At 37.7% G+C, this 24,918-nt stretch overlaps 1 protein-coding gene across 1 annotated transcript; it reads right to left on the bottom strand.

Annotated features, from left to right (window-relative positions):
- Window positions 1–1,132: 1,132 nt before the first annotated feature.
- Window positions 1,133–20,602, bottom strand: LOC145239197 (extracellular sulfatase Sulf-1-like). The gene is made up of 22 exons (XM_080102482.1): window positions 20,472–20,602; window positions 20,173–20,302; window positions 19,924–20,040; window positions 19,551–19,673; window positions 18,700–18,851; window positions 18,134–18,303; window positions 17,863–18,016; window positions 14,798–14,973; window positions 14,160–14,270; window positions 12,556–12,682; window positions 10,768–10,853; window positions 10,354–10,386; window positions 9,789–9,853; window positions 7,436–7,686; window positions 7,028–7,145; window positions 6,566–6,647; window positions 6,296–6,439; window positions 5,709–5,908; window positions 5,250–5,392; window positions 4,734–4,995; window positions 2,948–3,008; window positions 1,133–2,478 (listed from the first exon to the last, which is right to left on the bottom strand). Exons 1-22 carry the CDS (start codon window positions 20,496–20,498, stop codon window positions 2,346–2,348), a joined length of 2,865 nt encoding a protein of 954 aa, XP_079958608.1. The 5' UTR covers window positions 20,499–20,602; the 3' UTR covers window positions 1,133–2,345.
- Between the last annotated feature and the right edge of the window lie 4,316 nt (window positions 20,603–24,918).

Below are 24,918 nucleotides of genomic sequence, written 5' to 3'. Positions count from 1 at the left end.
ATTTTTGACAAAATAAACAACATTCACTATGTTATGTTTGCATCATATGCGACCTGCACAATACAACTGAATAACCAACGTCTATTGCACTTTTTGTGGAATGGCTGTACTGCACCTACAGGCTACTACCTCGACAGCCCCACTAAGGCACTAAATTGTAATAGTTTGTTTTGAGAACTGGTGAATGAATAAAGCGCATATGACGTCACAAGAATGACTGTGACGGTGGACACGTGATTTCGCGTCACACAAGTCATGTGAAACGGTAAGAAAATCAATTTACTACACAGATGTGTTTTACGACAAAGACATTTTTTTCCTTTCAAATAAATCAAAAAAGAGTTGTCAACTTTTTTGTCTTGTTTTCACTATGTAAACGCCGGTCATCGACCTGTATTTTACACGTTGGAATCTTTGACTTAACGTTACCTCTTGTTTTAAAATTCCCAAATTTTTATTGTGGCAGTTTTTTGAGAATTAAATGTTGTGACGCCCTGGCGGCCCTTTCGGATAAAACTTAAAGCACATCTGATTGTTATACTTAAAACAAAATTGATAGCGATGATAAATAAAACGAATGATTGTAGGCCACTGTTTTTTCCATAGAATACTAAACATGTTTGTACATTTTCATGTTTAGTATTTTATAGTTTGTCTTTACAAAACGCTTACAACCTGCCCTAAATGCAGCTATTGAAGTACACAGCTTTCACGGAACCCGGATTCTATTCCCTGGTCTGTTTCGGGGTTCGCTATTCCAACAACATTTTATAATGTAACACAAAACGTGGACAAAATGTTCTTATAGATCACATACCTCAACGGTGGCCCACACTTTTTTGCAACTTTGTTTTCAGTGCAAACACTTTTTATGACGCAAACATTTCACGTTTGTGCTAAAATGTACATTAACAAATCAATATCAGTATGTAATGACGCCCGCTATGTTGCAGCAATGATGCGTGAATAAAAAATTTATGCTTGATGGTAAATTTAAACGAACAGCCTGTCATGATTTATTTACGTTTCCATTAAACAAAAAAAATACATTTTAAACTTAGCAAACTGTACTTCTACGTCTCCCCAATCAACCTGTATTGTTTAGCTACCTTGCATCTATTTTTCTTGTACAAAAAATGAGTGTGGGTGTATTTTTCATGACAAAAATCCAAATGAGTCTCGCGATTTACGTAGAACACGACCACGAAAAAAGCTGTGCGACAAAAGCAAGTTTACAGTGGCGTTGTGGGCGAAGTGCGGATTAAAAGCAAAAAATGTAATTCCGGTATTCATAAAAACAAGTGCCCGACAGAACAGGAAAATGTCTGCGCAGTTAAAAAATAAACAGAGTCAGTTAGTTTCGTTTTGTCCCTACCCCAACCCTAATTTGTATGGGTTCAGTGTCGCATTCAGTTGGCGCACAAGTTGACACTCTGGTCTACACTTTTTTATATTTCTAAAGCCCAACAAATGTGCCCCTAAAAGTACATTTGTAGAAAGATTGATCATTTTAGTGTTTACAAGCCAATTTCAAATATTTTATCTCGCCATTAATTGGAAACCCTACGACGACAAAATGTTTTTTCAGTAGACACCCAGTATTTAAAATGAGAATCAAGCATGGACAGACTTACGAGTCGCACGTTTTCAGCAATGCACGCTTGTGTTTGTACGTTATACACAAGTGGCATGTTGTCTTGGTAATTAAAACATTAGGGAAATTCCCGCAGATAATTATCCCACGTGACGACAATGCAAAAGCGGGGTGCAAACGTTAAAAGCAAGCATCAAATGTAACAGGGTTGTACAACCATGTACCTTAACGAGAAATTCGATTTTAGAAGACAGATGATTGACGCAACTGAATGTGTAATACTGTCAAGACAATTGCAGAAATTACGACAAGCAATTTCAACCAAACACCAACATCGATCAAAGGTAGCACAACATGTAAAAAATAGTCAAATACATTTAGCAGCTTTTTATGACTGCTGGAATACTGCCTTTATTAAAAAGTAAGCTTAAAAGTAAATCTCGCAAGATCGGAGGCCAAAATGGTTCAAAGGGCCTATAATTTAAACTTCAGCTAATTTCGACCGGCAAAGAACTTCGAACCAACTGCTGGCAAATAAAATGGAGTGAAGTGTTCATAAAATAAGTAATAAAGTACTTTGACTTTACTTATGTAAAAAAGCTAAATCGTGGTAGGTCCCAAAAAGAAGCGATAACGTTCCATTTAACTGCTCTTACAACACAAAACGGAGAAGTAGGAAGTTTAAACAGCGGGTGCTGACTTTGACGCCAAGTGCGATGCCAGGCGATAGAAAAATCATCAAAAAGTGCTTTCAAATTTTAAGTTGCCCCTTTTTCCTTATGCATTTCGGACTCCATGACAAGTATGGCAACTTACAGGATCGCCTAAACCTTCCAGCGCGGGATCTTCTTTTGGTGTCTAGTAATTCTGCTGCTTGCTTGTTTCTGCAAAAAATAAATAACTCGTGTGTGTACAACAAATTTGAGTTTTTTACATCCTATTTTATGATCAACAAGTTGCGAAATTTACCAAGGATATACATACGTTGCCGATTGCCAATTATGTCCCTATCTTTACAAGGCTTAACAACATAATTGTTTCAGCAAGCAAAAACGAATGGAACGAATGAGCAAACGGTATGAATATGGTGCGATGATTTTTAGATTCAGAAGGATAAAATAGCAAAAAGCACGAAATCCTTACCGACGCTGACAAATTGTTGTTGTTTGGCGTTATTTGTAAATGAAGTTCAGACTGTCGGTATTGCACAAAAGTAAATGATCGATGTTTACTTGCAACTGTATTGAGCTCATACCGTAGAATTGAACCCAAAGTACCAATGTACTTACAATAATCACATCACATAATTGTTACCAGTTTCAGATATACATATATATACGCAAATGTGTGTACCTTCGTCTTAGTTTTTTTGATGTACGTCTTCTTGGTGCAGTTAATCGCCTGTAGTCAATTCCTGCAACATGCAAACAGTTTAAAGTTGAACCATCTACCATAGCCAAGCGATTACATAAGAAAAAACGCCCAACCCAAACGCGGGACAGAACTTGGAGGTAACAACAGAAAAGGCTAAATATCATTAACCTCAGTCCGTTTTTGTAGACTGCGAAGTAGGTTTTTTCGACTGGACCAAAATTAAGCTGTTGCTGGGCAAAAACTTTCCCACGGTATTTAAATCGGTAAAGAATATTTTGCAACCAAGTATTTGCCACAGTAACTAGAAGAGTGGCTTTCTGATATACTTCCATTTTATATATTCTATACGATATTTTCCAATTTACTATACACATCATTTGATCTACACATATGATTGTTTTTGTTAACAAAAACAAATGGGTCCCCATACGCGCGTTTGTGCGGATTTACAGTAAACAAATGTTGCGGTGATTTTTAGATCCTTAAGGACAAATTTTTAGAAAGCATTAACCCAACAATAACAAAAAATTGTTCGTATTCTTTTTGCACTATTATTAAGTGTATACATAACGAATTGTTTTTAATTTAACTTTGTTTCGCAAAACGAGTACCATTGACCTGTAGTAACCTCTCAGTGTGCACACGCCAAACGACTGTTTGATCTTTTGACACCGTTTTCAACAGCATGCCGTCCTTAGTGTTCAACAATACTTTTAAGCCTAATTTATACATGCCTTGAGTATTGACTCCTAAATTAATTGTCAAAAAACGCTACGTTATGAAGAAAGTTGAACTGTGTTTGTAATACCGACTAGTTGACCTTAAGTAACCCGTGATCATGCGGCGTTGGCCGCCAACGAGCATTTAAAAAAACATTTATTTTGCAAAAAAGTCATGTTAATTTTTTCATCTTTTCTTTGAAAAACAAAGTTTTTCTTGACATATACAAAACCGAAGCACGGTAATTAGGTTTAAATCACGTCATAGGTGTAAAACCTTCGCCAAAACCAAAAATGTGAGTGATAACTTAATAAAACGACATAGCATTGCTGTGCAAAACAGCTGATTTCTAATCACTGAAACGACGTCTCGTAAAACGTCTGTCCGACGTCAAGCTGAGCCCTCCCGCTATCGTAAACCAGTGAGTTACTTTCTTGGTACTTCTGCCTACAGTGTCTTTCTTGACCAAACGAGCGTTAGACAAATTTACGTTTCGGGGGCCTGTGGGTGAACCTCTGGGTCATTCGGGGTCAAACTTCTAGAGGATCAAGTTCAGATTGATAACTAACATATGTCCAAATTTGAATAAATTTAAAGCACTCCTTCTTTACCACACGAGCGATAAAAACCAGCGTTACAAATTTTACGTTTCGGGGGCCTGTGGGTGAACCGTTGGGTCATTCGGGGTCAAACTTCTAGAGGATCAAGTTCAGATTGATAACTAACATATGTCCAAATTTAAATAAATTTGAAACACTTTTTCTTTACCAAACGAGCGTTACAAACCAGCGTTAAAAATTTTACGTTTAGGGGGCCTGTGGGTGAACCTCTGGGTCAAACGGGGTCAAACTTCAGGAGGATCAAATTTGGATTATTAACTAACATCTCTGTAAATTTGAATAAATTTGAAGCACTCTTTCTTGACCAAACGCGTCTCACAAACCAGCGTTAGACAGAAAAAATAAGAAAGAAAAAAGAAAAAAGAAACAAAAAATACGGACAAAAACAATATGTGTCCCCTTCAGGGAAGGGGACCCATAATTACCAGGTGGGTAGTTGGTTGGCAAGAATGGGGCTGGAGTTGAACCTGTTGTACTTGAGGTTGTAGTAATCCCGTTCGTTGTGCTTGAATTCGAGGTATCAAGTAGAAAATCAATTTCAAGATTGTCGCTTGGGGGCGGCAGAGCAGCGATCTGTGGGCGATGCACGTGGCAGTTTGCCGCTCCCTTGCAATGACGAAGTTGCACCAATTCCTTGTTGAGAGCTACGAGATGATGCTCACTTAGCTCAAGGTATGTGTTTTCCAGCTGGAAATATATAAGTGAATTTGTGCATTGGATTTTAAACAAAGGTTTGTTGCTGCAATTTAAAGATATCTCATAAGTTTGAGCTTATTTACATGGGTTTGTTCGGTTATGGCGAGATGCAAAATTAGTTTTTATTTAAAACCAATAATGTACGTATCAATTCAAAATAGACAACACATATACAATAAAACTAACCGTTGGCATTTAGACCACCATACTTACAGCATTACGGTCACACCACAAAAGGTATTTACCTGGTGAGGATCCCGGTTAAGGTCAAAATATTCAATAAATCCGGTGATATATTCGCAGTAAAGTACATTGGTTGTTGCGTTGATGATACGAATACACCAGTATGTGTTATTGTTCGAATTCGCGCAGTAACATTCATCCTCTCCTGATAAAAAAACCCATTTGTTTATGACTTCACACGAAAGTAAAAACAAATAGGGTGGGTGAGCTTGCAACAGTTAATCGTTACACAGATTGGTAGGCTTACAGGTTAAGATGTTTTAAAGGTGCGTAAAAGCGTTCCCCGATTATTCCAAGTAAATGCACGTTCAATAAATAGTAGGCTATAAAAGCAAAATTCACAATTCAAAAGTATAAGTTTTGATGTCGCTTTTTCGCACCAGTAAATACCCGATGTACGTTAAACAGAGGAACGCAAAAAATCACGCTAAAAAAAAGTTAGCAACTAAACGACTGCGAACCTTCCCATCTTGGAGGTGTCACCCATTTGTTTTTGTTCAATCGGAAACAATTCATCCCTGAATGCGAGCATCGTGTTGTTTCAGTGGAATTCTTTTTCTTCTTCTGTTTCTTGATGATCTTCGCATATCTCACCTGCTGACGATCCCGCATAATCTCACGAAACTCAGCTACGCGTTCAGCGCGCTCTTGTTGAATGGACCTAAGCGCAAAGCATATTCAGGGAAATGCAACGTTTTAAACCCTGCACTGCGTTAACAAACTGCCCTGATTTATTGACGTAGGCGTAATTTCTAATCTCAATTCTGGCTAAATCAAAAATAATCGGTAACTTAACCGTTAAAAACCGTTTTAACGGAAGTGAAAAATATTTTGTTAGATTTAAACATACTAAAAGGACCAGAGTAAAGCCGTAAGTTTTCTTAGTTTAAGATCAGTACCAAAACAGACTATTTTGTAATAATTAAAGTCGCCAAGTTCCAATAGGGACTTGCACGAAATCGTTAGAAATAAAAGTTGCCCTGAAAAAAATATGAATCAACCATTAACCAAAAACTTTGCAGTATGTTTTGAAGTTTTGTTCCTATACCTCATAGGGTTTCCAACAGCAGCTGATGTTGAAGAAGCTGGAGGTTTTGTGGAGGAAGGACATTTACATTTTTTCGGTGCAGCTTTGCTAATTTCGAATCGCGCTTTGCTTTTTGCCATACATTGCTTCAGAATCTTCATGTATCTAAACAGTGAAATATTTTCAAACTGTATATTGCACAATTGTCAAAATAAATCACGTACGATGCCTTGTTTGCAAAATGTCCGCCACCCAAATACATGCGATATTACCAAGAGCTAAAAATCTTACCTGACTCCAACTTTCATGTGTCTAATACTTCGCGCGATGAATTCGTTGCGTCGTTTCTTCCATTTTCCATCGTTAGCTGGAGCTAAAATAACGTATTACTCACATCAAAAAAATGCAACACATACATATTTTAAAAAATAATGGAAAATACAGCAGTAGAATTTTTTCAAACATTAGTTGTAGATAACTCCGTCACTTGCAGCGATTTTATATGTACGTCAGGCAAGGTGTGAAAAAAACATGTCACGCCATACTTCATAAGGTCGTTGTACAACATGTCATGAATCTCAACCTACGGTTTCCTTTCACTCGCCAGCAAGCAATTTAGCTCGCATATTTATCACTTCACGAGTTATCAACACCAGAAAACTACTTGACCCAAATAAACCGGAGGCAGTGTCTTTGAATGCAGGTTGTTTGATGACGCAAAAATATTAACACAAATAATTGTCCTTGAATTACCTTTATTGCAGATGATAGATCCAGTAACCGTGTTGAGATTGCAGTGAGGTGAAATCATAACAATGTTGTTGAGAAAAGGGGCAGAGTAGTTCAGATTTCTTGCTGCGTTTGTGGCTCTCTGCAATCGACAACAAAATTAAAGCGGAAAGCGGACAGAAAAATATTACAGAGCATGGTTTGTCACTGCACCAAAAAAAATTTCGTAAGTAGGCCCTCCTTGCTACTTCAAGAATAGAGGGCAGTTAACGTAATTAGGTACAGACAACGCAAATAACACTTCAAATTGATGCATATTTAGAAGCGCCAACGGATATTAGACACTTCAAAATATTTGCAATAGCATCATCAATAATCACGTTTATCTACTTACTTCCTCCACTTAACAAATTAGAACTGAACGGAAATCACCTCAATATCAAAATCCGAGTTTCGTCTCGATCTATCGGTTGGTACCCGGACATTATCGACGTCCAACAGTTCTAGGTCACGTGATGCTGCCAAACCACCTTCCCGCGTGACGTCACCAATTCCTCCAGTAAAATCGCGATTCTTTCGCTGTTTGTTGGGGCGTCTGCGTCCCTGGAAACCTCGCGTGTCAAGAGACGCTTTGAGTTTGAAAAGGCGGCTTTTGCATCTTTTTGACAACTTCATCACTTTAGCTGCGAATTGAACACATGATTCACAGGTAAGTACCCCAAAGTAAAAGCGATTGTGTTATCTAAACTAAACCATAATCAACATTTACAAACGAAAGCATGGATTGAGAAAACGAGTTGAGACGGAGGGGATTGCAAAACAGTATTTAGTGTAAAAAATCAAATCAGAAGGAAGAACTACCAGTACGTTGGCTTTAATTCTTTATGTCAGTTTGTGTGTGCGAATCGATATCCGTTCTACCCGAAGTCTGAAGTCTTTATTAGCTCCGAAAGTTGTATGTACCTTATGAAACTATTTGGCTGGCAGCCCCATACAGAGATCTACGTGGTTTACGATTGTTGGTAACACAATTAATTCAATTCTGCTTATTCGCATGAAGAAAATGTCGAAAATCAGATGTCAATTCGGGGTCAAATCTAGCGGTCGAGCACGATTTGTTTCCAGTTACATTGAAACCCGACCAAAAGGCCATCCTTCAATTCTGGTGTGCATTACACTTATTTTCCGCTTCACTTCTATTTGTAGAGTTTGCATCGCTAAACACAGATTTTAACCATTATTCGTAAATCGGGAAAAAAACATCGTTAAACATCATAAGTACAGGATGTTTAGCGTGTAACCGAGAAATATTATTTCCATCTAAATCCGTGGGCGACAGAAAATTGCCCCAAATTGCTTCCCGTTATCAGAAAAGTTCATCCAATGTGAGGTTACAAAACTACATAAGTGTCTCATAATAAATATGGTCCTCAATGTTCTACCGCAGTTGTGTATGAAAATCCTTAGAAACACATTTAAGCGCACCACTTTAAATTAATAAATACATAACATGACATTTTAAACATCATAATGGTTGGCGAAAATAAATTTTGCCATTTTTTCCAGTATCGTTTTTTGTTGTTGTTGTTGCGGCAACCATAGATTAACATAAAACTAACAAACATAAAGCGTATTATGCCACTAGCGGGAATCGTTTCACGAACTCCCTTGGTGCTTTAGAAAGCCCTGTCCCTATGACGTTAAGTGTGTTTCCGAAATGAACGATCAATCATTTCAAAAGAAGCCCCTATATCTTGATCGGTCCTAATTACCTTACTGCACTTCAGGGAAATCACTGCGCTATAGTTAAGTATTGCAAACAAGCACAAATTGTTTTTGTTGCCAATCAAATAGCGGCAAAACAACAAAAGGAAACTTAAAGCTTCGCGTAAAACAGGAAATGGTAACCGGCCTTGATATTTCGATCAATGTTAATATTTCCATATGAGTTTGCGGCATTAAATCAATTGATAACGACCATTAAGCGCTAACTTTATTGCAATAGCACAAAAAATCAAGGTAGGAACAAAAGTATAAAATCAAAAATCTGACAAGACCAAACCCTATTCTACAGTTGAATTGTCAATTGCGCGGTGAATAGTAAAGCGGCGTGGCGACAAACCACTCCAAGGATTAGGCGCGGTCGTATCATGCCCTAGACATTGCTAAGTCGCAGTACTTGACCGTGCATTAATGGAAAATTCGATAGTAAGCGGAAAGCTGAATGTGTAATCCCGGATATAGTTAAGTTTTCAGACCAAAATGTTGAAACACGGCTAAAGCTTTATCCGGCAGCTGATCACAACTTTTAGAGCTTTTAGTGGCGATTTCTTTCTATTTTGAGTGGGCAGTGTAGAAAAGAGTCAAGTTTGGTGCCTTTGACATTACAAGCAATTGATGTTGATGTAGTGGATTGTTACGTTACATCAAGTGTGTGTCAATTGTGCACTGAGAAAATATAACAGTTCAGACTATTCAATATTCACGTCAAGGTGCCCGGTCTACAAACACGTCAAGTTACGAAAATCCTGTCCCAGAAAACACTGCAAAACGATTGAAAAAACTTCACAGTACATTTAAAGATAACCGAAGCATAAAATTGTTACATTCGGATTTTATGTGACCCTGCACGCGGATCTGTTTAAGAGTTTAAAAACGAATATAACGGTCCAAACAGACGTAAAAAGCGACATGTTTTATTATTCAAACGTTTCGGCAAAAGCTTTTTAAAATTTGTGAATGTTAGTTTTTTTTATTTTATTAGGAATAAAATGGCTGGACTTACGACGCTTCATTGCATTGTCGCCATCCGGGCACCGACATCTTTTCTTTGGTCGTCGAGGTCTGGGTCTAAATGAAACAAACATGTTATATTGACTACAAACATGAACGTAAGGTGGGGCGATGACGGATTTGGATATTGGCGAATCTTGTAGTAGTACGAGAATGACGTCACTTATTCAGACAGTACATGGATATGGCGACAATGAGTAAACAAGTAAATAAGTGGGACTAGACACACTCTATAGCTTAATAATGCGGGTGAAGGCTTGGTTGGGTGTTTCGTAGTTATAACACATGTATTTGCTATTTTAAATGGTTACTCTAAACACACAAGGTGCAAAACGGGACATTTTGACCACAAGTCGCAAAAAGTCTTTGATAATGAACCAAACGTCTAGCGATGAAATGAAATGTCAAGTCATTGATTTCACCCGAAAAGAAAATGTTTAACAATTTAGAAAATACAGATAATGCATTATTAATTCAGCATAAACTGTTGTTGGTTAAAAACATCAGTAACCCTCAAAAACTTTTAACAATACAAATATAGAAGGGATTTTACTTACTGTTTTGTTCGAAACTTGTTGCACTTTCGAATTCTGCAAAAAAATCAACAACATGTGTTTTAACATCATTGCAAATAAAAAGTTGAAAGTCTTCGATAGAAGCAACACACGGGCGCATGTTCAACTGCGTACGCTTACTAAACAGAAGGCAAACATAGCAGAATGCTTTCGCCCACTTGATAACCACGTCATCCGCGTTTTGCGTCACCTTATTACAGACTGTCCCTGAAGTGCTACAGGAAATGTACTAGGGGGGTCTATGGAAATCTGATATGACCAAATTGCTTTCGATCGAAACGCAGCGCCGGCGGGTAATCATGGGTTCATACACTTTAACTTCCCAAAACAGGAAAGGCGGATGGCATACGGGGGTCGCGGTAAGATAGACATCGGTTGTCGCCGTTTGCAACACACCTGAGTGAATTTTTCTCTTCATCCATCACACAAGTCCACACCTGGCGCGGTTGGCATGGAAACTGGTACTCCACACCGCTGCATGTCTGATGGTAAACAACACAGTTAGTTCCTGATTCTCACGTTTATCTTGTCGTGTGAGTTACTTTTACATTAAATGAGGGCTCTTAGTCCCCAAATCTTCTATAACCTGTTATATAAAGTGAAATTTAAAACTAAAGATACACGAACGTGCACCAAAAATAGCATACCTTCCCACATAAATATAACGTTTTGTTAAAATTGTAAGGAACCAGTTGGTCAAACTATCAACCACGGAATACGACTCAGTGGTTCGCAAACTTTTTTCTTTTAAGCCGCATTTTAGAAAAAACAAAAATTATTTGGCGCACTTCGAACATTTAAATAATTTTTTTAGCTGACAAAGGCACTAACTATGAGGTCATAAAGCCGCTATACAGGTCACTTTCATAGTTAAATAGCCTAGTTGAACATCTCAGAGACGTGGAGCATGTTGGCCTAGCGGTCTAAGCACCTGGTACTACTACTCTACTTGATTGATTTTAATTTCAATATTTTTTACGGCACACCTAATGACATCTGGTGGCACACCAGTGTGCCGCGGCGCATAGTTAGGGAACCACTGGAATACGTTATGCTATTTTGGGTGCTCTGTTGCGTCAGGTGGGGTTGAAAATAAAAAAAAATATCTACGTGACTTTTTAAGTAACATCCTCGTGATGTCATAGGACGGTTAGCAGATTTAGCACAATACTAAGTGCAGTTAAATACAACAGTTTACGGTGTCACGTTACAGCAACAGCACTTCGACACAAACCGTTACAATCAGCAGTTATTGCTAAAAATGGGCCATTGTACAACTACTGTAGACCCATGTTTCAAAAATACACGTCCCTTACTGAATTTCAGCTTTTACAATGTATACAAACTCTGTATATTTTAACTGGCATCCAAAATTCTTTGTTGTCCCAAACTGATTTTGTTGCACAACAAGTGAATTTAAACGTTTTATGGCCAACGAAAATCTACAGTGACGTAAGTTTTGACGTCAATGCGGTTTTTCTTTCGACGATGACAAATGTACCGAGGTGATGCACTTAACTTAAAGCGCCCCAAGAGGGCTCTGACCACCTGTCTCCCAAGTTCCTGACGAGTTCATGACGAAGAAAACAAAAATGGCATTTTTAAAGGCAATTGCTTGGTAAAAGTGTGACGAGGGGAATTGGAAAAAAACATCATCAGGCACAGACATACAGGAACCCAGTCGCACGATCTTTCTAAATTCGCCATTTTCAAATGTATCTGCACCATTTTGCATGCATTCCTGTTCTACTATTGTGTTCAATTTAGTGATTTTTCCCTATGCATTGTTTGCTCGGTAAGTAAAAGTAAAACCGCAAGGAAAAATGTGAAATTGAAAATGTTACATGATTATTTAAAAGGTATTGAATAATTGACGTTACTACACAAAATAAACAGCTTATCTATATGACTATCAATGTTAACAATCCTTGTTATTAATCAAGTATATATAATTTGTATGTTGTATCAATCAAGTAAAACTTGAAAACAACGATTTTGTTTGTGAATAGTTTTTGACGTTATATTATGGGTTATTTCTCATGCTGTTTGAAGCAGCACGATATGCAATTTCAGCCAAATCCCTATGTAATCCTGTATGCTTCAAATTGATAGCAACAGAAATCCTACTAAACCGGGTTGAAAGTGGCAAAGGAAGACAACGGGGAATTTTAGCCAATCCCGCACCTGGTTGACCAACGAGCTGACCGTGTTCTTCAAATCTTTCCGCGCTAATCTGATCGCATTCTTCAGCTTGATCTTCCCACGTTCAACGAGAAAACTGTCGCGCCATGGTGTGTTGAGGTTGTTTCGTCTGTGGACAATCATTTTGGCAACTGGTTAACAATGAAAAACCTGTTTACTCCTGCGTTCTCACATACCTTAAATAAGTTAGTTTAGGATACATGCTGAAACATTGTACTTAAATCAAACAGTTAATTTGAGCGTCACGACAGTACATCAAAAGTACAACTGTTAAAGGTAGTTTGTCATGTAAGTCAAGATTGTGCCGGCAAAAATAAAAACCATAACAAAAGTTCGGTCAGCAACAGCCAACTGTCAGTCGAAAGCCACTGTGTCAAACGATTTTGAAATCGAAAAATTTAAAGTCAGGATTTGTCTTTTTAGAACTTTAAACATCCCCAAAATGATTCAAAACCTAAACCTACAACTGGTAATTGGTCTTCGCTTGCAAATGTACTAGCTCGTAAAACAGGACTAGTGTAGCAATTTTGCGGTCGAAAGAATGTGAAAAGCGTTTACGCGAGGCGATGTGTTCCCCTTCGAGATTTACAAGAATTTTAAAAGACACGGAGTGCTAATACTGCGTACAACTTGTTTCAACATTTAGATCACATAAAGATATTTTGTTTGTTTTGATGTTCTGCTGAAAGCTTAGTTGAAAAGCTGGAGTGAGGCAAATTAATTTATTTTTTCAACTTGTCATTTAACGAAAATATATTGCCTACAACGCATGAATGGCATTTAAAACATTAAGAAGACAAAAAAAACGTTACGAATAAAAAAAACACTTACAACTACGTCAAAACTACTGACACTTCGTTCGTAAACCTGCAGGTAAAAGGTGTAATGTGCAGTATATAGAGCCAAAACAGCATTGGCAAGAGACAACCACCTACATCAGCCATAACCTTTTATCGATTTTTGTTATTTTTACCTTAAATTCTGTCGACATTTCCGCAACTAATATCGATCACAGCTCGGCACAGGTTAATTTTCACCATAGCAACGTTGTAAACAACATCGTTCAAATTCTAATTTACGTTCTGACATGCTGGGATAATGGAAATATCGGATAAGGGGTCGGTAAAAGCACTGTCAAAACATCCAAATCAGGCACAGCTTCAACATGGCCGCGTGTTTTTATGCACATACGTAATCTTATTAGTGGGCATGTAGACTAAACACGCGCGGTTTGTTTTGAATTCCTTTTGCGCTGAGGTTTTGAAACGCCTATGTCCGTACTTGTGCATATTCAAGCTTTGGAGCACCTACAAACTCTCAGAACAAGTATTTTTTCCAACATTTGTCATGAGTGTTACCTAAACCACATGAATGTTTACATTGTTTACTGTAAATACAAACCGAAGAAGGTGCCAAGGTAATGACTGATACGCTTGGTCGTACTAAACTTTTACATTCAGTTGTAAAGACATTAAAACTGGAAATCTAATCTTTTCACAAAAAAACTTTTTATGATTTACGATTACCAATATCATATTATTTAACATAGGGATTTTGGAATAGAAGTAAACAAAGAAAGTACCTACCCTGATATGAGAGGCATGAAATTTCTTCCATCCATCCATTCCGGGACATCGACTCCAGCCAGTCCCAAAATAGTAGGAGCAACATCAATGTTCAGCACAATATCACGCAATCTGTAACGATCAGGTATTAGAGGACGTACGACTGTAATCCGACCGAAATTACATCAACTAGCGCGTTCAATCGACTTTCGACGGCTAGCTTGGACTCTTTAAGTGGCAAAAACTGCGACAAGTGACTTGCCGCAGGCTTTGAAGCGATATTGTAACTGCATTTCGAGTGTTTTGGGGAAATAAATGCACGACTTTTGGTAAAAGCAATTTTGAAAACAAAACCACTATTGTTCACCTTTGTAACATAAACCTGATGTACATACGTGGCTACGAGAAAAACATGTTCGTTTATCGCCAAATTGTGGTTAAAATTCTTTACAAGAGTAGTCATTCAAATTATGACAAATGAGCAAGTATGTTGAAAAAAGTATGACATTTCGGCAAATGGATTGGTAAAACAAAGGGGTTTTCAGTAAGTCATAACAGTTATAGCTTTACCAACCTTACTTAATAAACGTGCTTTTTGTGAAATACATATGTCAACACAAAGTTGCGATACTTGCTATGCTTAAGCTCGAACAACTTACTCTGAATTTTCTGGAATGCCAGGACCGCGCATGTAGAAAGGAACTCGAATGTCAAAATCGTAGGGCATACTTTTGCCTTTCGCCAAGCCGAATTGGCCGATATGAAAGCCGTGGTCGGACGTGTATATGATGTAAGTGTTATCCAACTCACCCAGACGCTCCAGCATGGAAACAAACTAAAAAAAGAAAAGAAATATGCAGAAACTATTAAAGGTGTGTGTTTTTTTCCTGCAAATGGTTTCAAAAGTTAAATGGTCAATGATAAAGACGCATACAGTTTTTTCATACGCAATTCAAATTTTATGTGGCCTTCAAGTCTGACGAATTACAAGAAATGGTACCGTTATACTAAACCTGCGGTAAAGCAAGGAATCAATTAAATTAAAACGTTGCGCAGTAAGTATATGATATTTGAAAGTTACGTGTCGGGTTAACCTACTCCTAGGGGACAAAGCAACTTAATTTTCAGAACTCCGGTACAACAGACAACAACGTAGTTTAATTACATGTGGCGACAAATCGGCGCAACTCCACCACACAACGTAATTTGCTCGAGTATCTTCTGTTCGATCTAACTATGCAAACGGCAGTGCACAAAAATCCAGGAAGCACATCAATGTCAGCCAAAATAAACCTTATCTTTAAAAAATAAGGAGCAAAGCTGTATTGTGTGCATGCATTCGAATGCAATCAGCCCGCTTCTGATGCCGGTTAAATATCTCAACATCAAAGCACAATGCGATTGTCGGTTGATAAACTGCGCCCGGCTTTCTCTCATTGCTAAATCGAATTTCAATTTCGGCATGTCAATCTCCATAGGCACAAAAAATCGTTGTGTAAGCATCGCAGAAGAAAATTCACGGCAATTTGCAAAACTCGTAATTTTCTCAACCACAAGGTCCGCTGGGTACGAAATGTTGGCTTTGCCATTTTACGCAGTTTGGTGAAATGACGTTGGTTTGCCGAGGTGCACAAAGGTGAACGCATAACTTGACGCTGAACTCGAAACCTTAAGTAAGCTTCAGAGCAAATGCGGTATGTATGATGGTCACGGGTCACTTCACTTGTTTCGCACGTCTAGCATAGGAAACGGAAAAATTTAAACGAATTTACAAATCCGCGAAAAACATAAAATGGTTGGTGAAACGTATCAGTTACAGTTAAAGAGAAATCGATTTGGCAGTTAGTTTTTAAGCTCTTGCATTATCATCTTCGGTAAAATTTAGCGACTATTTTTTTATTATTAAGTCGAACAGTTAGTGCACTTAATAAGACCGGTTGGGAAAAAGTTTCGCAAGGTTTGTAGAATTGTTTGAGGTGCTTTACACTTATATTTAGACCGTGAGGAACAGTGCAGTTAAAATTTACACAAACTAAATGGATCAAGGGTGATCCTTAACCACATAACACGTGCTCGGTGTATGATGTCGTAACCGAATACACCACGAAACATACCAAGCTGTATCTCATTTCGTGACTGTTTTTGTGTGGAGCTGGCAACCGACCTGGGTGGCGAACAGCTGGAGACCGTAGTAAAGTAGAAACTTAGGAATGTTTACATACGCAACCATGGGTGCATGAAGGGATTCTTACCGTGCTAAAGGATTTTAAATAAAATAATCACATGCGTTTTTATCGTGGGTCAACTTACTTTCATAAAAGCAAGTATAAAATATGTGCTAGCAATTATTTTATAGTTCCTTACAATTCGATTTGTTTGATCCTACATGAACTTTTCAATGTCATTTTTTTTTCAAAAAGCTTGGTGGTCAAATACTCAGCAACATTCAAAAAACATACAAACAAATACTGTTACAACTATGCAAATTTCTGATACATGCAATAACGTTTCATTTTTTGCCATTTAAGGATTTAAAAAACCCCGATCATCAAATCGAAAATCCCTCTATGTTTGTTTTATAAGCTTCGATTCGCCAGGCGCCAAATTGTGCATAAGCAAAGGTTGGTTCAAGTAAAAGCAAAAATATTTGAAATTAGATCGTAAGTTCTGAGCAATGTTCAACAGACTGTGGATTGGAGCCATGGCATATTTACAACCCCTATTTTAATTATTGTCGACGCAGGGATTTTTTTTAACTACCCGGTACCACACAAAACCACAGAACGAGTACCATTTGCTTTGCTATGTTGTTAACAAACACGTCGGTATAATATTTAGTAAAGAGAAATGGTTGTGGGCATTTGAAAACTAAATGGTTTGATTTTCATTTCATGGCCTTATTTTATAATAGTTGATACAAAAATGCGTGTTCCGGTTTTAGTGAGAGACATAAGCACAGTAATATTTCACTTGCAAACCAAAATTAATAACCCTGCATAAAAATGCTGTAGAAATAGCATTATTCAAATTTGAGGTGTGGAATAAACACCGATACCCTGCGAGCTGTTACACGAATTTAACGTTCTTTCGTGATGCTTAATTGCAGCCAAATGTGTCTCAAGGTCGTCCCAGTTTTTCCAGACAATAGTTTTAATGGTTTATAATTACTTTAATTTGAGTTTCGTAAACGAACTGTGGCTATACATTTAGATAATCACCAGTCAGCACCACTACAGTTACGTTTTAAAACCTGTTAAAGATAAATCCTAATGACAAACGACGGCACTTGCCTCTGAAGATGGCTGTAGTGAAACTGGACGCACATCAAAGTGCTTCTAATCTGTCTACACTCGTCAATTATCCCACATTGCCATTTATCTCAACAGGGATCGCTAAATTCCCATATGGTTCGTTACAGATCGTGCGTCGGTTCATGGGAAGATCGATAGAAGTAGGAGACGAGGGTAACTTGAACTTACAGCGCTTGACGAAAAAAAAACGGCCTGATCACACATGTAAGCAAACATCAGACGCCCTTGGGGTTAGGGCAGGACTAGAGCTCATCGATTACATAAATGAACAAGGTATTACCCTTTCGTACAACCGTAAAATCCTTTAGACCAAAATGATTTCAAGCAAAACCAAATCAATTTGTGCCGACCATTAAAGAACCACATGGTAAACATGGTACACGTTGATAAATTATTATCAGGTAGTTAGTAACCTTTTCAACAGCGTCATCGACCGAACGCAAGGTTTGAAGTCTTTTCTGCTGCAACATTTGCGAGAACCGATGCTGAGTTTCATCCATATGCTCGGTTATTTGTTGCAAAATCCAATGCTTGTCTGGGTTCGGTATATGATTGTAACTCGGCGTCCTACATATAAAAACGCTGTTTTGAAACCACAAACAAACAAACAAACCAAAGCCTTTTTTAAATTAAACAGAAATATCGTTTGATATATACATTCCCAAGTATAACAAAATAACTTACACGTGCGAAGAAACATTGTTATAGAGATGTTGATATTGTGGAGCCCCGTCTTCCGTTCCGTGAGGAGCTGGGAAACTGAGCATAGTGAGAATTGGTTTGTCAGGATCCTTCTCCTTGTTACTCACAAAATGTTCGACACTTCGATTCACAACTAAGTCCGTGAAATAATCCTGAAATCAACAGCGTGAGCAATGTCAACATTTTGTGTAAAGATATTTTGCAACTTGTTATAACGAAAGTTATAGTATACACAACGATAAGGCCATGCAACTTTACACTGTAAATATGTGACATCGCTTTGAAAGAACAAATGCGTTTTTGTGTAATACAAAGATGTACTGATGTACCAGCAGCAGTGTTTACCGGCAATCGGATATTACCCACAAATTATTAGCAAATATTAGTGTAATCGTTTAAATTGATTTTACTAAACGTAGCATCAGGCAACGGGAACCATAAGTCACCTAAGAGCAACATCAGTATAATCAATTTAATAACTTAGTTGTGTCCCTATAATCTCGTTTTAAATGTTTTCAATGTTATCAAAAATTCAAAAACGCTCCTACCTCAGCATAATTGTCTCCGTGCTTTTCCTTGCGATCGTTGTGTCGCAACGTGTAGTTATAATATCTAGTGTTTCTTAACAATCCCATCCAATATTGCCATCCAGCTGGCACGTGACTTCCGTTATACTCATTTAGATATTTGCCAAAATAACCTGGTAACAGTTAAATATGAGTTAAAGAAATCGACGTGAAAAAGTCTTCGGGTACTAGTTGCAATGCGTATCCGTATAAAACACCATTCTTAACCGAAAAATATCATACGAATTTCATTCATTGTCCGTGTAGCAATGTGTTCATTGAAACACATCCGCACCGAATTTATTAGTCTATTTAACCATGCCCCATTCATGCGATACAAGTCATCAATATTGTTAGGTAAAAAGATCAACAAACCTGAAGAAAACAAGTGTTGTGCAAACAGGGTCGCCAGCATAAAGTCAAGATCTACATTGACATACGGAGAAAATTTGCACGCCTGACTGCGCTTGTGTGGGCAATGTGGAAGTCCAGAATTATTTTACCCGCAAAACAAATTTCCTACGCACGTGAATAACTTACAAAAAACTTACTGGATACAACTTTAAAACAATGTTTACAATAACATGGTGCCTTTTGAAACTCGTAAACGTGATATTTCCTACATACGTAAGCGGTCTGCGGTACGGAGTTAAAATTTACTCGTTAAACAATGCTCTACCGCACAAATAAAGGAAGCAATACAGATTTAAACTGCTGACAAAATGGATTGTTTCCCTCAATAGACAAAGTTAAATGATTACACACAATCCAATAACATCACTAATGCTTACTAAATGACACATCATGTGTTTCCAACTATTTGGTACATTTACCTGTTGTGTATCCCGTTTGATTTAGGTAGGTCGCAAACGTTCGTGTTTCAAACTTGCGTTGCCACAGTGATGATGAACAATTGTCATTATTGGTTAAAACATGATGGTTATGTGAATACAGACCTAAAAGTGGTAATAGTTGACACAAATGCTAAAGCAACAACACATATTAAGTGCAAAAATGTTTAGTGCTATGTTAAAACGTTTAACTATAACTTTTCATGATCTTTTCTTACATTAAATGCTACCAATTATCATATGTTTAAAAAAGCTTTTTGTTCCATTGAAAGTTAAAACAAATTTATTTCATTTAATGGTACATATTAATATGGAAAAAATGCATATACAGTACATCTACATTAAAAAACCTTACCAGTTAAAAATGAACTTCTTGAAGGGCAGCATATGGGTGACGTTGTAAAAGCATTTGAAAATGTTGCTCCACGTTGAATTATTCTTCTGTGTGTATTGTGCATGACATCCATAGATCCTTAAACAACAAAGGGATTTATTTGTCATCAATTGCACACTAAACACAAATAATCAAACATTGTTAATTAAATACAGATCAGTATCTCACACTAAAAACAACTGACAAAAAATGCAAAACACCATATGATACCCAGCATAAGATCTTGGTCATCAGACATGAAAATAACAATGTTTGGTCTTTTCTGTGCAGTTGTTCCAGTATCATTGGGAGTTGCAAAACTTGAAGTGGCCAAAAAAACAAGAAGCAAAACAACAACGCCCTGTAATAAAACATGTTGTGAAGGGTTAAGCTTTTGTTTTAAAACCTCTACAATTACCATTTATTCTTTGTACACTTGATCTATTTGCCAAAATGTCACTTTTATTATGTAAACGATTTACACTAAACAGTAAAAACAAAACATGTGATGTAAAAAGCAAGCGACAAACCTTAAAATAACATGTTGGATCGTGCATTCTGGAAAGTTTTATACTACCAAGTCCAAATGCTGCAGTTACAGGTTTTAGAAGCTAGTACTGGCCATACTTGTAAACTACACTCTGCCAATACAATGTTTCAAAATTAGTACTGGACTTCATAAACATTTTATCAAATATCCTTTAACTAAAATAAGGCCTATCATATTTCGAAGGAGAGTAAAAGTTACTTCTGGAGAACCAAAACAAGTGTAAGTCCCTTCATATAGAACAATTTGAATAAAGTTTAACATACTTTTTAATTGTCAATTTTGTTTAAACATTATCACATCTCACACTAAATATATGTTTGTAGTGTCACAAAGCTTTTCAAAATTCCAATACTTCTTTAAAAGATAAGCTGAAGACTTATTTTTGACTGTTTTCAATGGCATAATTGTCATCTGAATATTCAAGAAAATCAGAAATTCAAAATGGATATCTTTTGGGCACTTTTTATAGTCCTTGGAGGACAACATGTTTTTGTTAAAAAGAAGGACATGTTCTACAAAATGAGGATGTAGGCCTACCAAAAACTGACTCGAAACTTTTACAACAGTCAATTCATCTACCAGCACTAGCATGGCGGTAAATAAATTGAACCAAAACGTCAAACAAAGCCTGCAACTAAGTATTTCGAAATGATCACAGTGCCCAAGTACTAAATCGTCTGGCACAAGATAGCTCATATTGTCTTAAGCGCGTCTGTCGATTCGCCTTTTCTGCCTTCTAATCGATAAGGCACATCGATTTCGTTTGTAAACAAGACGTCAACTTGAGACATATCGGGCACATCCCTATGGAAGGTTTAGCAACATACAAAACGTAGTGCGAGTTACCAATGTTGATTTCGCTTTGCTTTCAAACTGCCGGATCATACCACTATACAGTAAAGTTCATACCAAGTCGTTTTGCAAATACAGGTATGTTGCCAATTGATGCTTTCAATCGAAAAAAACTTTTGTCACTTTTTGCGTCACTGCACAACAGCCTTGTACAACACTTTACGGCTACGCCATGATAAATTCGTGTCTTTGTAGTTTGTTTAGAAAACAAACTGATCAGTGGGTATTTGGCAAAGCACAATCGAGCACGATACTGGTTTTGCACTAGGAGCAAATAACGCTGTGCTAAGTAGTGGACCACAGCTCAACACGCCAGTGCTGCAATTCTCTGAACCAGACTCTTTTCTTCAATTTCACCAACAGCAGACGCAGACTGCAAAAATGTCCTATTACGGCGTGCAAAAGATCGTTTAACATCTTTTTGCTACTTGAACACATACCTTGACTTCAAATTGCTGAAGAGATTATGACTGCTTATTTTCTCAAAGGTGACAATTTTCACCCGAAATTAGCCGTTGTGTGAACAGCGGCTTCTTGTTGCCCTTCGGTCATAATTAACATGGCTCTAGTGGAAAATTGACAAGATTTCGATTTTCACTTGTAAAACAATTTTCACCAATGTTTTAATGAGACTTTATATTTGTACCCAGACAAATAATTACACATTCCACGCGTTCAAGATATCATAACCCTACATGTTAACACAGAATGAAATTAATGCAAAAGCACATTGAAGGAGAAAATATGCGATTAACACGGCAATCAACGCAAGCCATAAAAAGCAGAGAACAGAAGATCAAGTCAACCGAGTCTGTTGTGCCACGGACAAGACAATTATTGCAACGAGGCGTTCTTACACAATCGGTTGCAAGAAAAAGAGAGGCGATTATTGCTTTGAAAGAGCCCTTGTTCCTTGGGTTGATCCCAAGGTGGTTTGAATACAGACCCACACACGGGTTGAATCCTTGTGTGGTCCAGCTGGTATGGAACCACAAGTAATCTTGCGCTGCATTTTACATGAAAAGGTTTGGTAGCAATGGCATGTAAGCCTTACATTGTAAGGTCAGTCTTTGGTATGGCTTGGAATGCCGTCAGGCGTCGAATCCGGCTATGTCAGAGTAGGCTACTTCTAAATCTAAACCATTGTATGCTGTTTGCGTTTTTGTTTGACCCAAGTTAAAATGCAATATTTTTCGCTTGTTTTATAAACCATAGATAAAAACAGGATGAATTGTTTTGAATAAGTGCGAATATCGGAACATAGCAGGATAGGCCAGTTTAGTTTTAAACAAAGGTTAATATTTGGACAATATACACACAAGTCAAGAAATTAAGAAATGTGCCACTTAAAATATATAGACTTGTGTGTTGTTGAATTTAGATTCTAGTAACTTTACGTTACAAACTTTGATAAGCAAATGGTACCTCGGCACTTGGCCTAAATCAGTTCAACTCAATTCAATTTGCCAGTAAAAGATCACCAAAACAACCAAATTTCGCTAACACCGAATTTTGGTTACGAAATTTATAATGATTCCGGTAGGGTAAAAGAGTTTCTCTTCACGAGTCAGTTTCGGTGTAGCTGAATGTTTGTTCAAGCAATACCCTTTGAGAAGGCATGTAGATTTACAAAGACGGATGAGGTACTTGACTGTGCCTAGAAAGTGCCGGTCTCGCTAAACGGGATTTTATTCACGACTAAACTACTTCTCACTTTCTGTCGACATTTCTTCATAGTTGTTGTGTAAATTTCATTCCCAACAAAAAATACACGACAATATAAAAGATCAGCAAACACAGAGGGACGAACATTCGTGCACCAGTAACTTGTGCCAGCTTCCCAGCTGATCACAATATAATCGTATTACATTTGTTTTACCTGACCAAATGTCGAACAAAACCATACACCAGTGGTTCTCAACTCGTTTCGGGCCATGGACCACCAACCTAGTAAAAATAATGTCATGGACCATCTTGATACTCTTTTAACGTGTAATATGTAGGCCTAATCATCTCTAGTTTATTGCTAAACTCAGTGAACCACCAAAAAAGCATCACGGACCACCAGTTGAGAACCACTGCCAATCTGCCATACACCATCCACTGCTGTGTAACCTACTGCACCTCAACTTTAAGCCAATATCACAAGTCCAACATTAACAAAGTAGGCTAATAAAATATTAAATAATTTACTTTGGAAAAAAATGCTAAATGCTAAATCCATGCCTGGGTTAACGAAATTTTCTATTGCCCCAGAGCGGAGAGACCAGACGTCATTTTGTGTTGTTAGTTAAACCGTCTGGACTGTTGCACTTCACGTGCTTTAGGCTACTGGCTATACTAGTAAGTAGTAGCCTATGCACCAGGCAGTTAGTATTCGACGCGGTAACAGTTAAGCATTTCCGCTTACCAGATGTACTGTCGCTGATTACAAGATACAAAATGGCAACTTGTTCTGGTCTATTATCACATACACCCCTTTCTTCCACTGAACCTGTGCCAGCTGTTTTTGAGACTAGTCGAGAGATTGTGTCTTTGTGAACCTGTTCTGTCTCAAAAATGCCTTTTTCACTCTACGTTGAGTGGAGTCTCGAAACCTTTTTCCTTTTTAACTCAGCTTTCTATTCCGCTTGCAACAGCACACTTTTGCTGAGCAAAAATAACTAAAAGCTACCGAATACCAAGAAATGGAAGTAAGACCAATTATTATTATTAAAGGTCATGTCACACAAAACACAGTAGGGCAAGGTATAACGGTGCCTTACTTTTACACCTAGTAATCTTTCATTAGGCCTAAAGTGCAATAAACTTTGTAAAGTGAGTAAAACGTATTTTTGTGTTGTTCAATATGTTTTCTTTCAACATGTGACTGTGAGTATAAGGCGGCAAAGAGGTTCAAACGGGATGTTCTGTGACAGGAGTCCGCAAATTGTGAGTCGTGAGGCCGTAAAATTTGGGTCGCAAGCATGGCGCATAATACGGTTAAAATATCGCAAATAAAAAGTTCGGAAACTTAGTAGCCATTCCAACTTACTCAATAAACCAATTTTTTTCTTGTCATAAAAATACAGCCACGTAGGCCTATATGATGTAAATGCGTGTGCTGCACGCTGCATATAAGTTGAATGTTTGTATCTATATACAGGTCTACACGCAGAGTTCTAAGTCAGTGCGGGCTCTTCGGACAGTTCGTGCCAGGTTCGGGCTTATAGGTTTGTTTAAAGAGGGGCTTGTTATGGGCTTGCAAAAGTTCACACTCTGTTCAGTATTTTTTAAATTAAATTTACTAGCAAAGTAGCTAGTTGGCAACAACTAGTAGTTGCTAAACCCGACCTAATGCCCAACAGTCCAAAAACGCCTTGTTTAGGGCTCTTGTTTATGGCGTTGTTGATCGGAGGCTTCTATGCATTGGCCTGGAAATCAAACTTTCGGGCCTCAATGGGCTTCTTAAACACGATTCTGGTTCGGGCCAAGTAGGCTATTGGGCTTGTATTTTCAGGTTCGGGCTCCAATTTCAGGCACGTTTTCAACTCTGGTCTACACCATAGCGTGTTGCTGTTTGATCCGCTGTTTCT

Source organism: Phallusia mammillata, chromosome 7 (assembly GCF_965637545.1).
Source record: "Phallusia mammillata chromosome 7, kaPhaMamm4.hap1.1, whole genome shotgun sequence".
Classification (NCBI taxonomy): domain Eukaryota; kingdom Metazoa; phylum Chordata; class Ascidiacea; order Phlebobranchia; family Ascidiidae; genus Phallusia; species Phallusia mammillata.
The sequence above is the reverse complement of the archived record's forward strand: the minus strand, read 5'-3'. Positions and strand labels throughout refer to the sequence as shown.

What these genes read in the sequence shown, in the direction of transcription:
- LOC145239197 (XM_080102482.1), bottom strand. Translation starts at nt 20,498, where the DNA reads ATGCACGATCCAACATGTTATTTTAAG. An exon ending in TCAGCTCGTTGGTCAACCAG is followed by an intron (nt 10,854 to 12,555) that starts GTGCGGGATTGG and finishes GTTTACCATCAG; the next exon opens with ACATGCAGCGGTGTGGAGTA. An exon ending in TTAACCGGGATCCTCACCAG is followed by an intron (nt 4,996 to 5,249) that starts GTAAATACCTTT and finishes ATATATTTCCAG; the next exon opens with CTGGAAAACACATACCTTGA.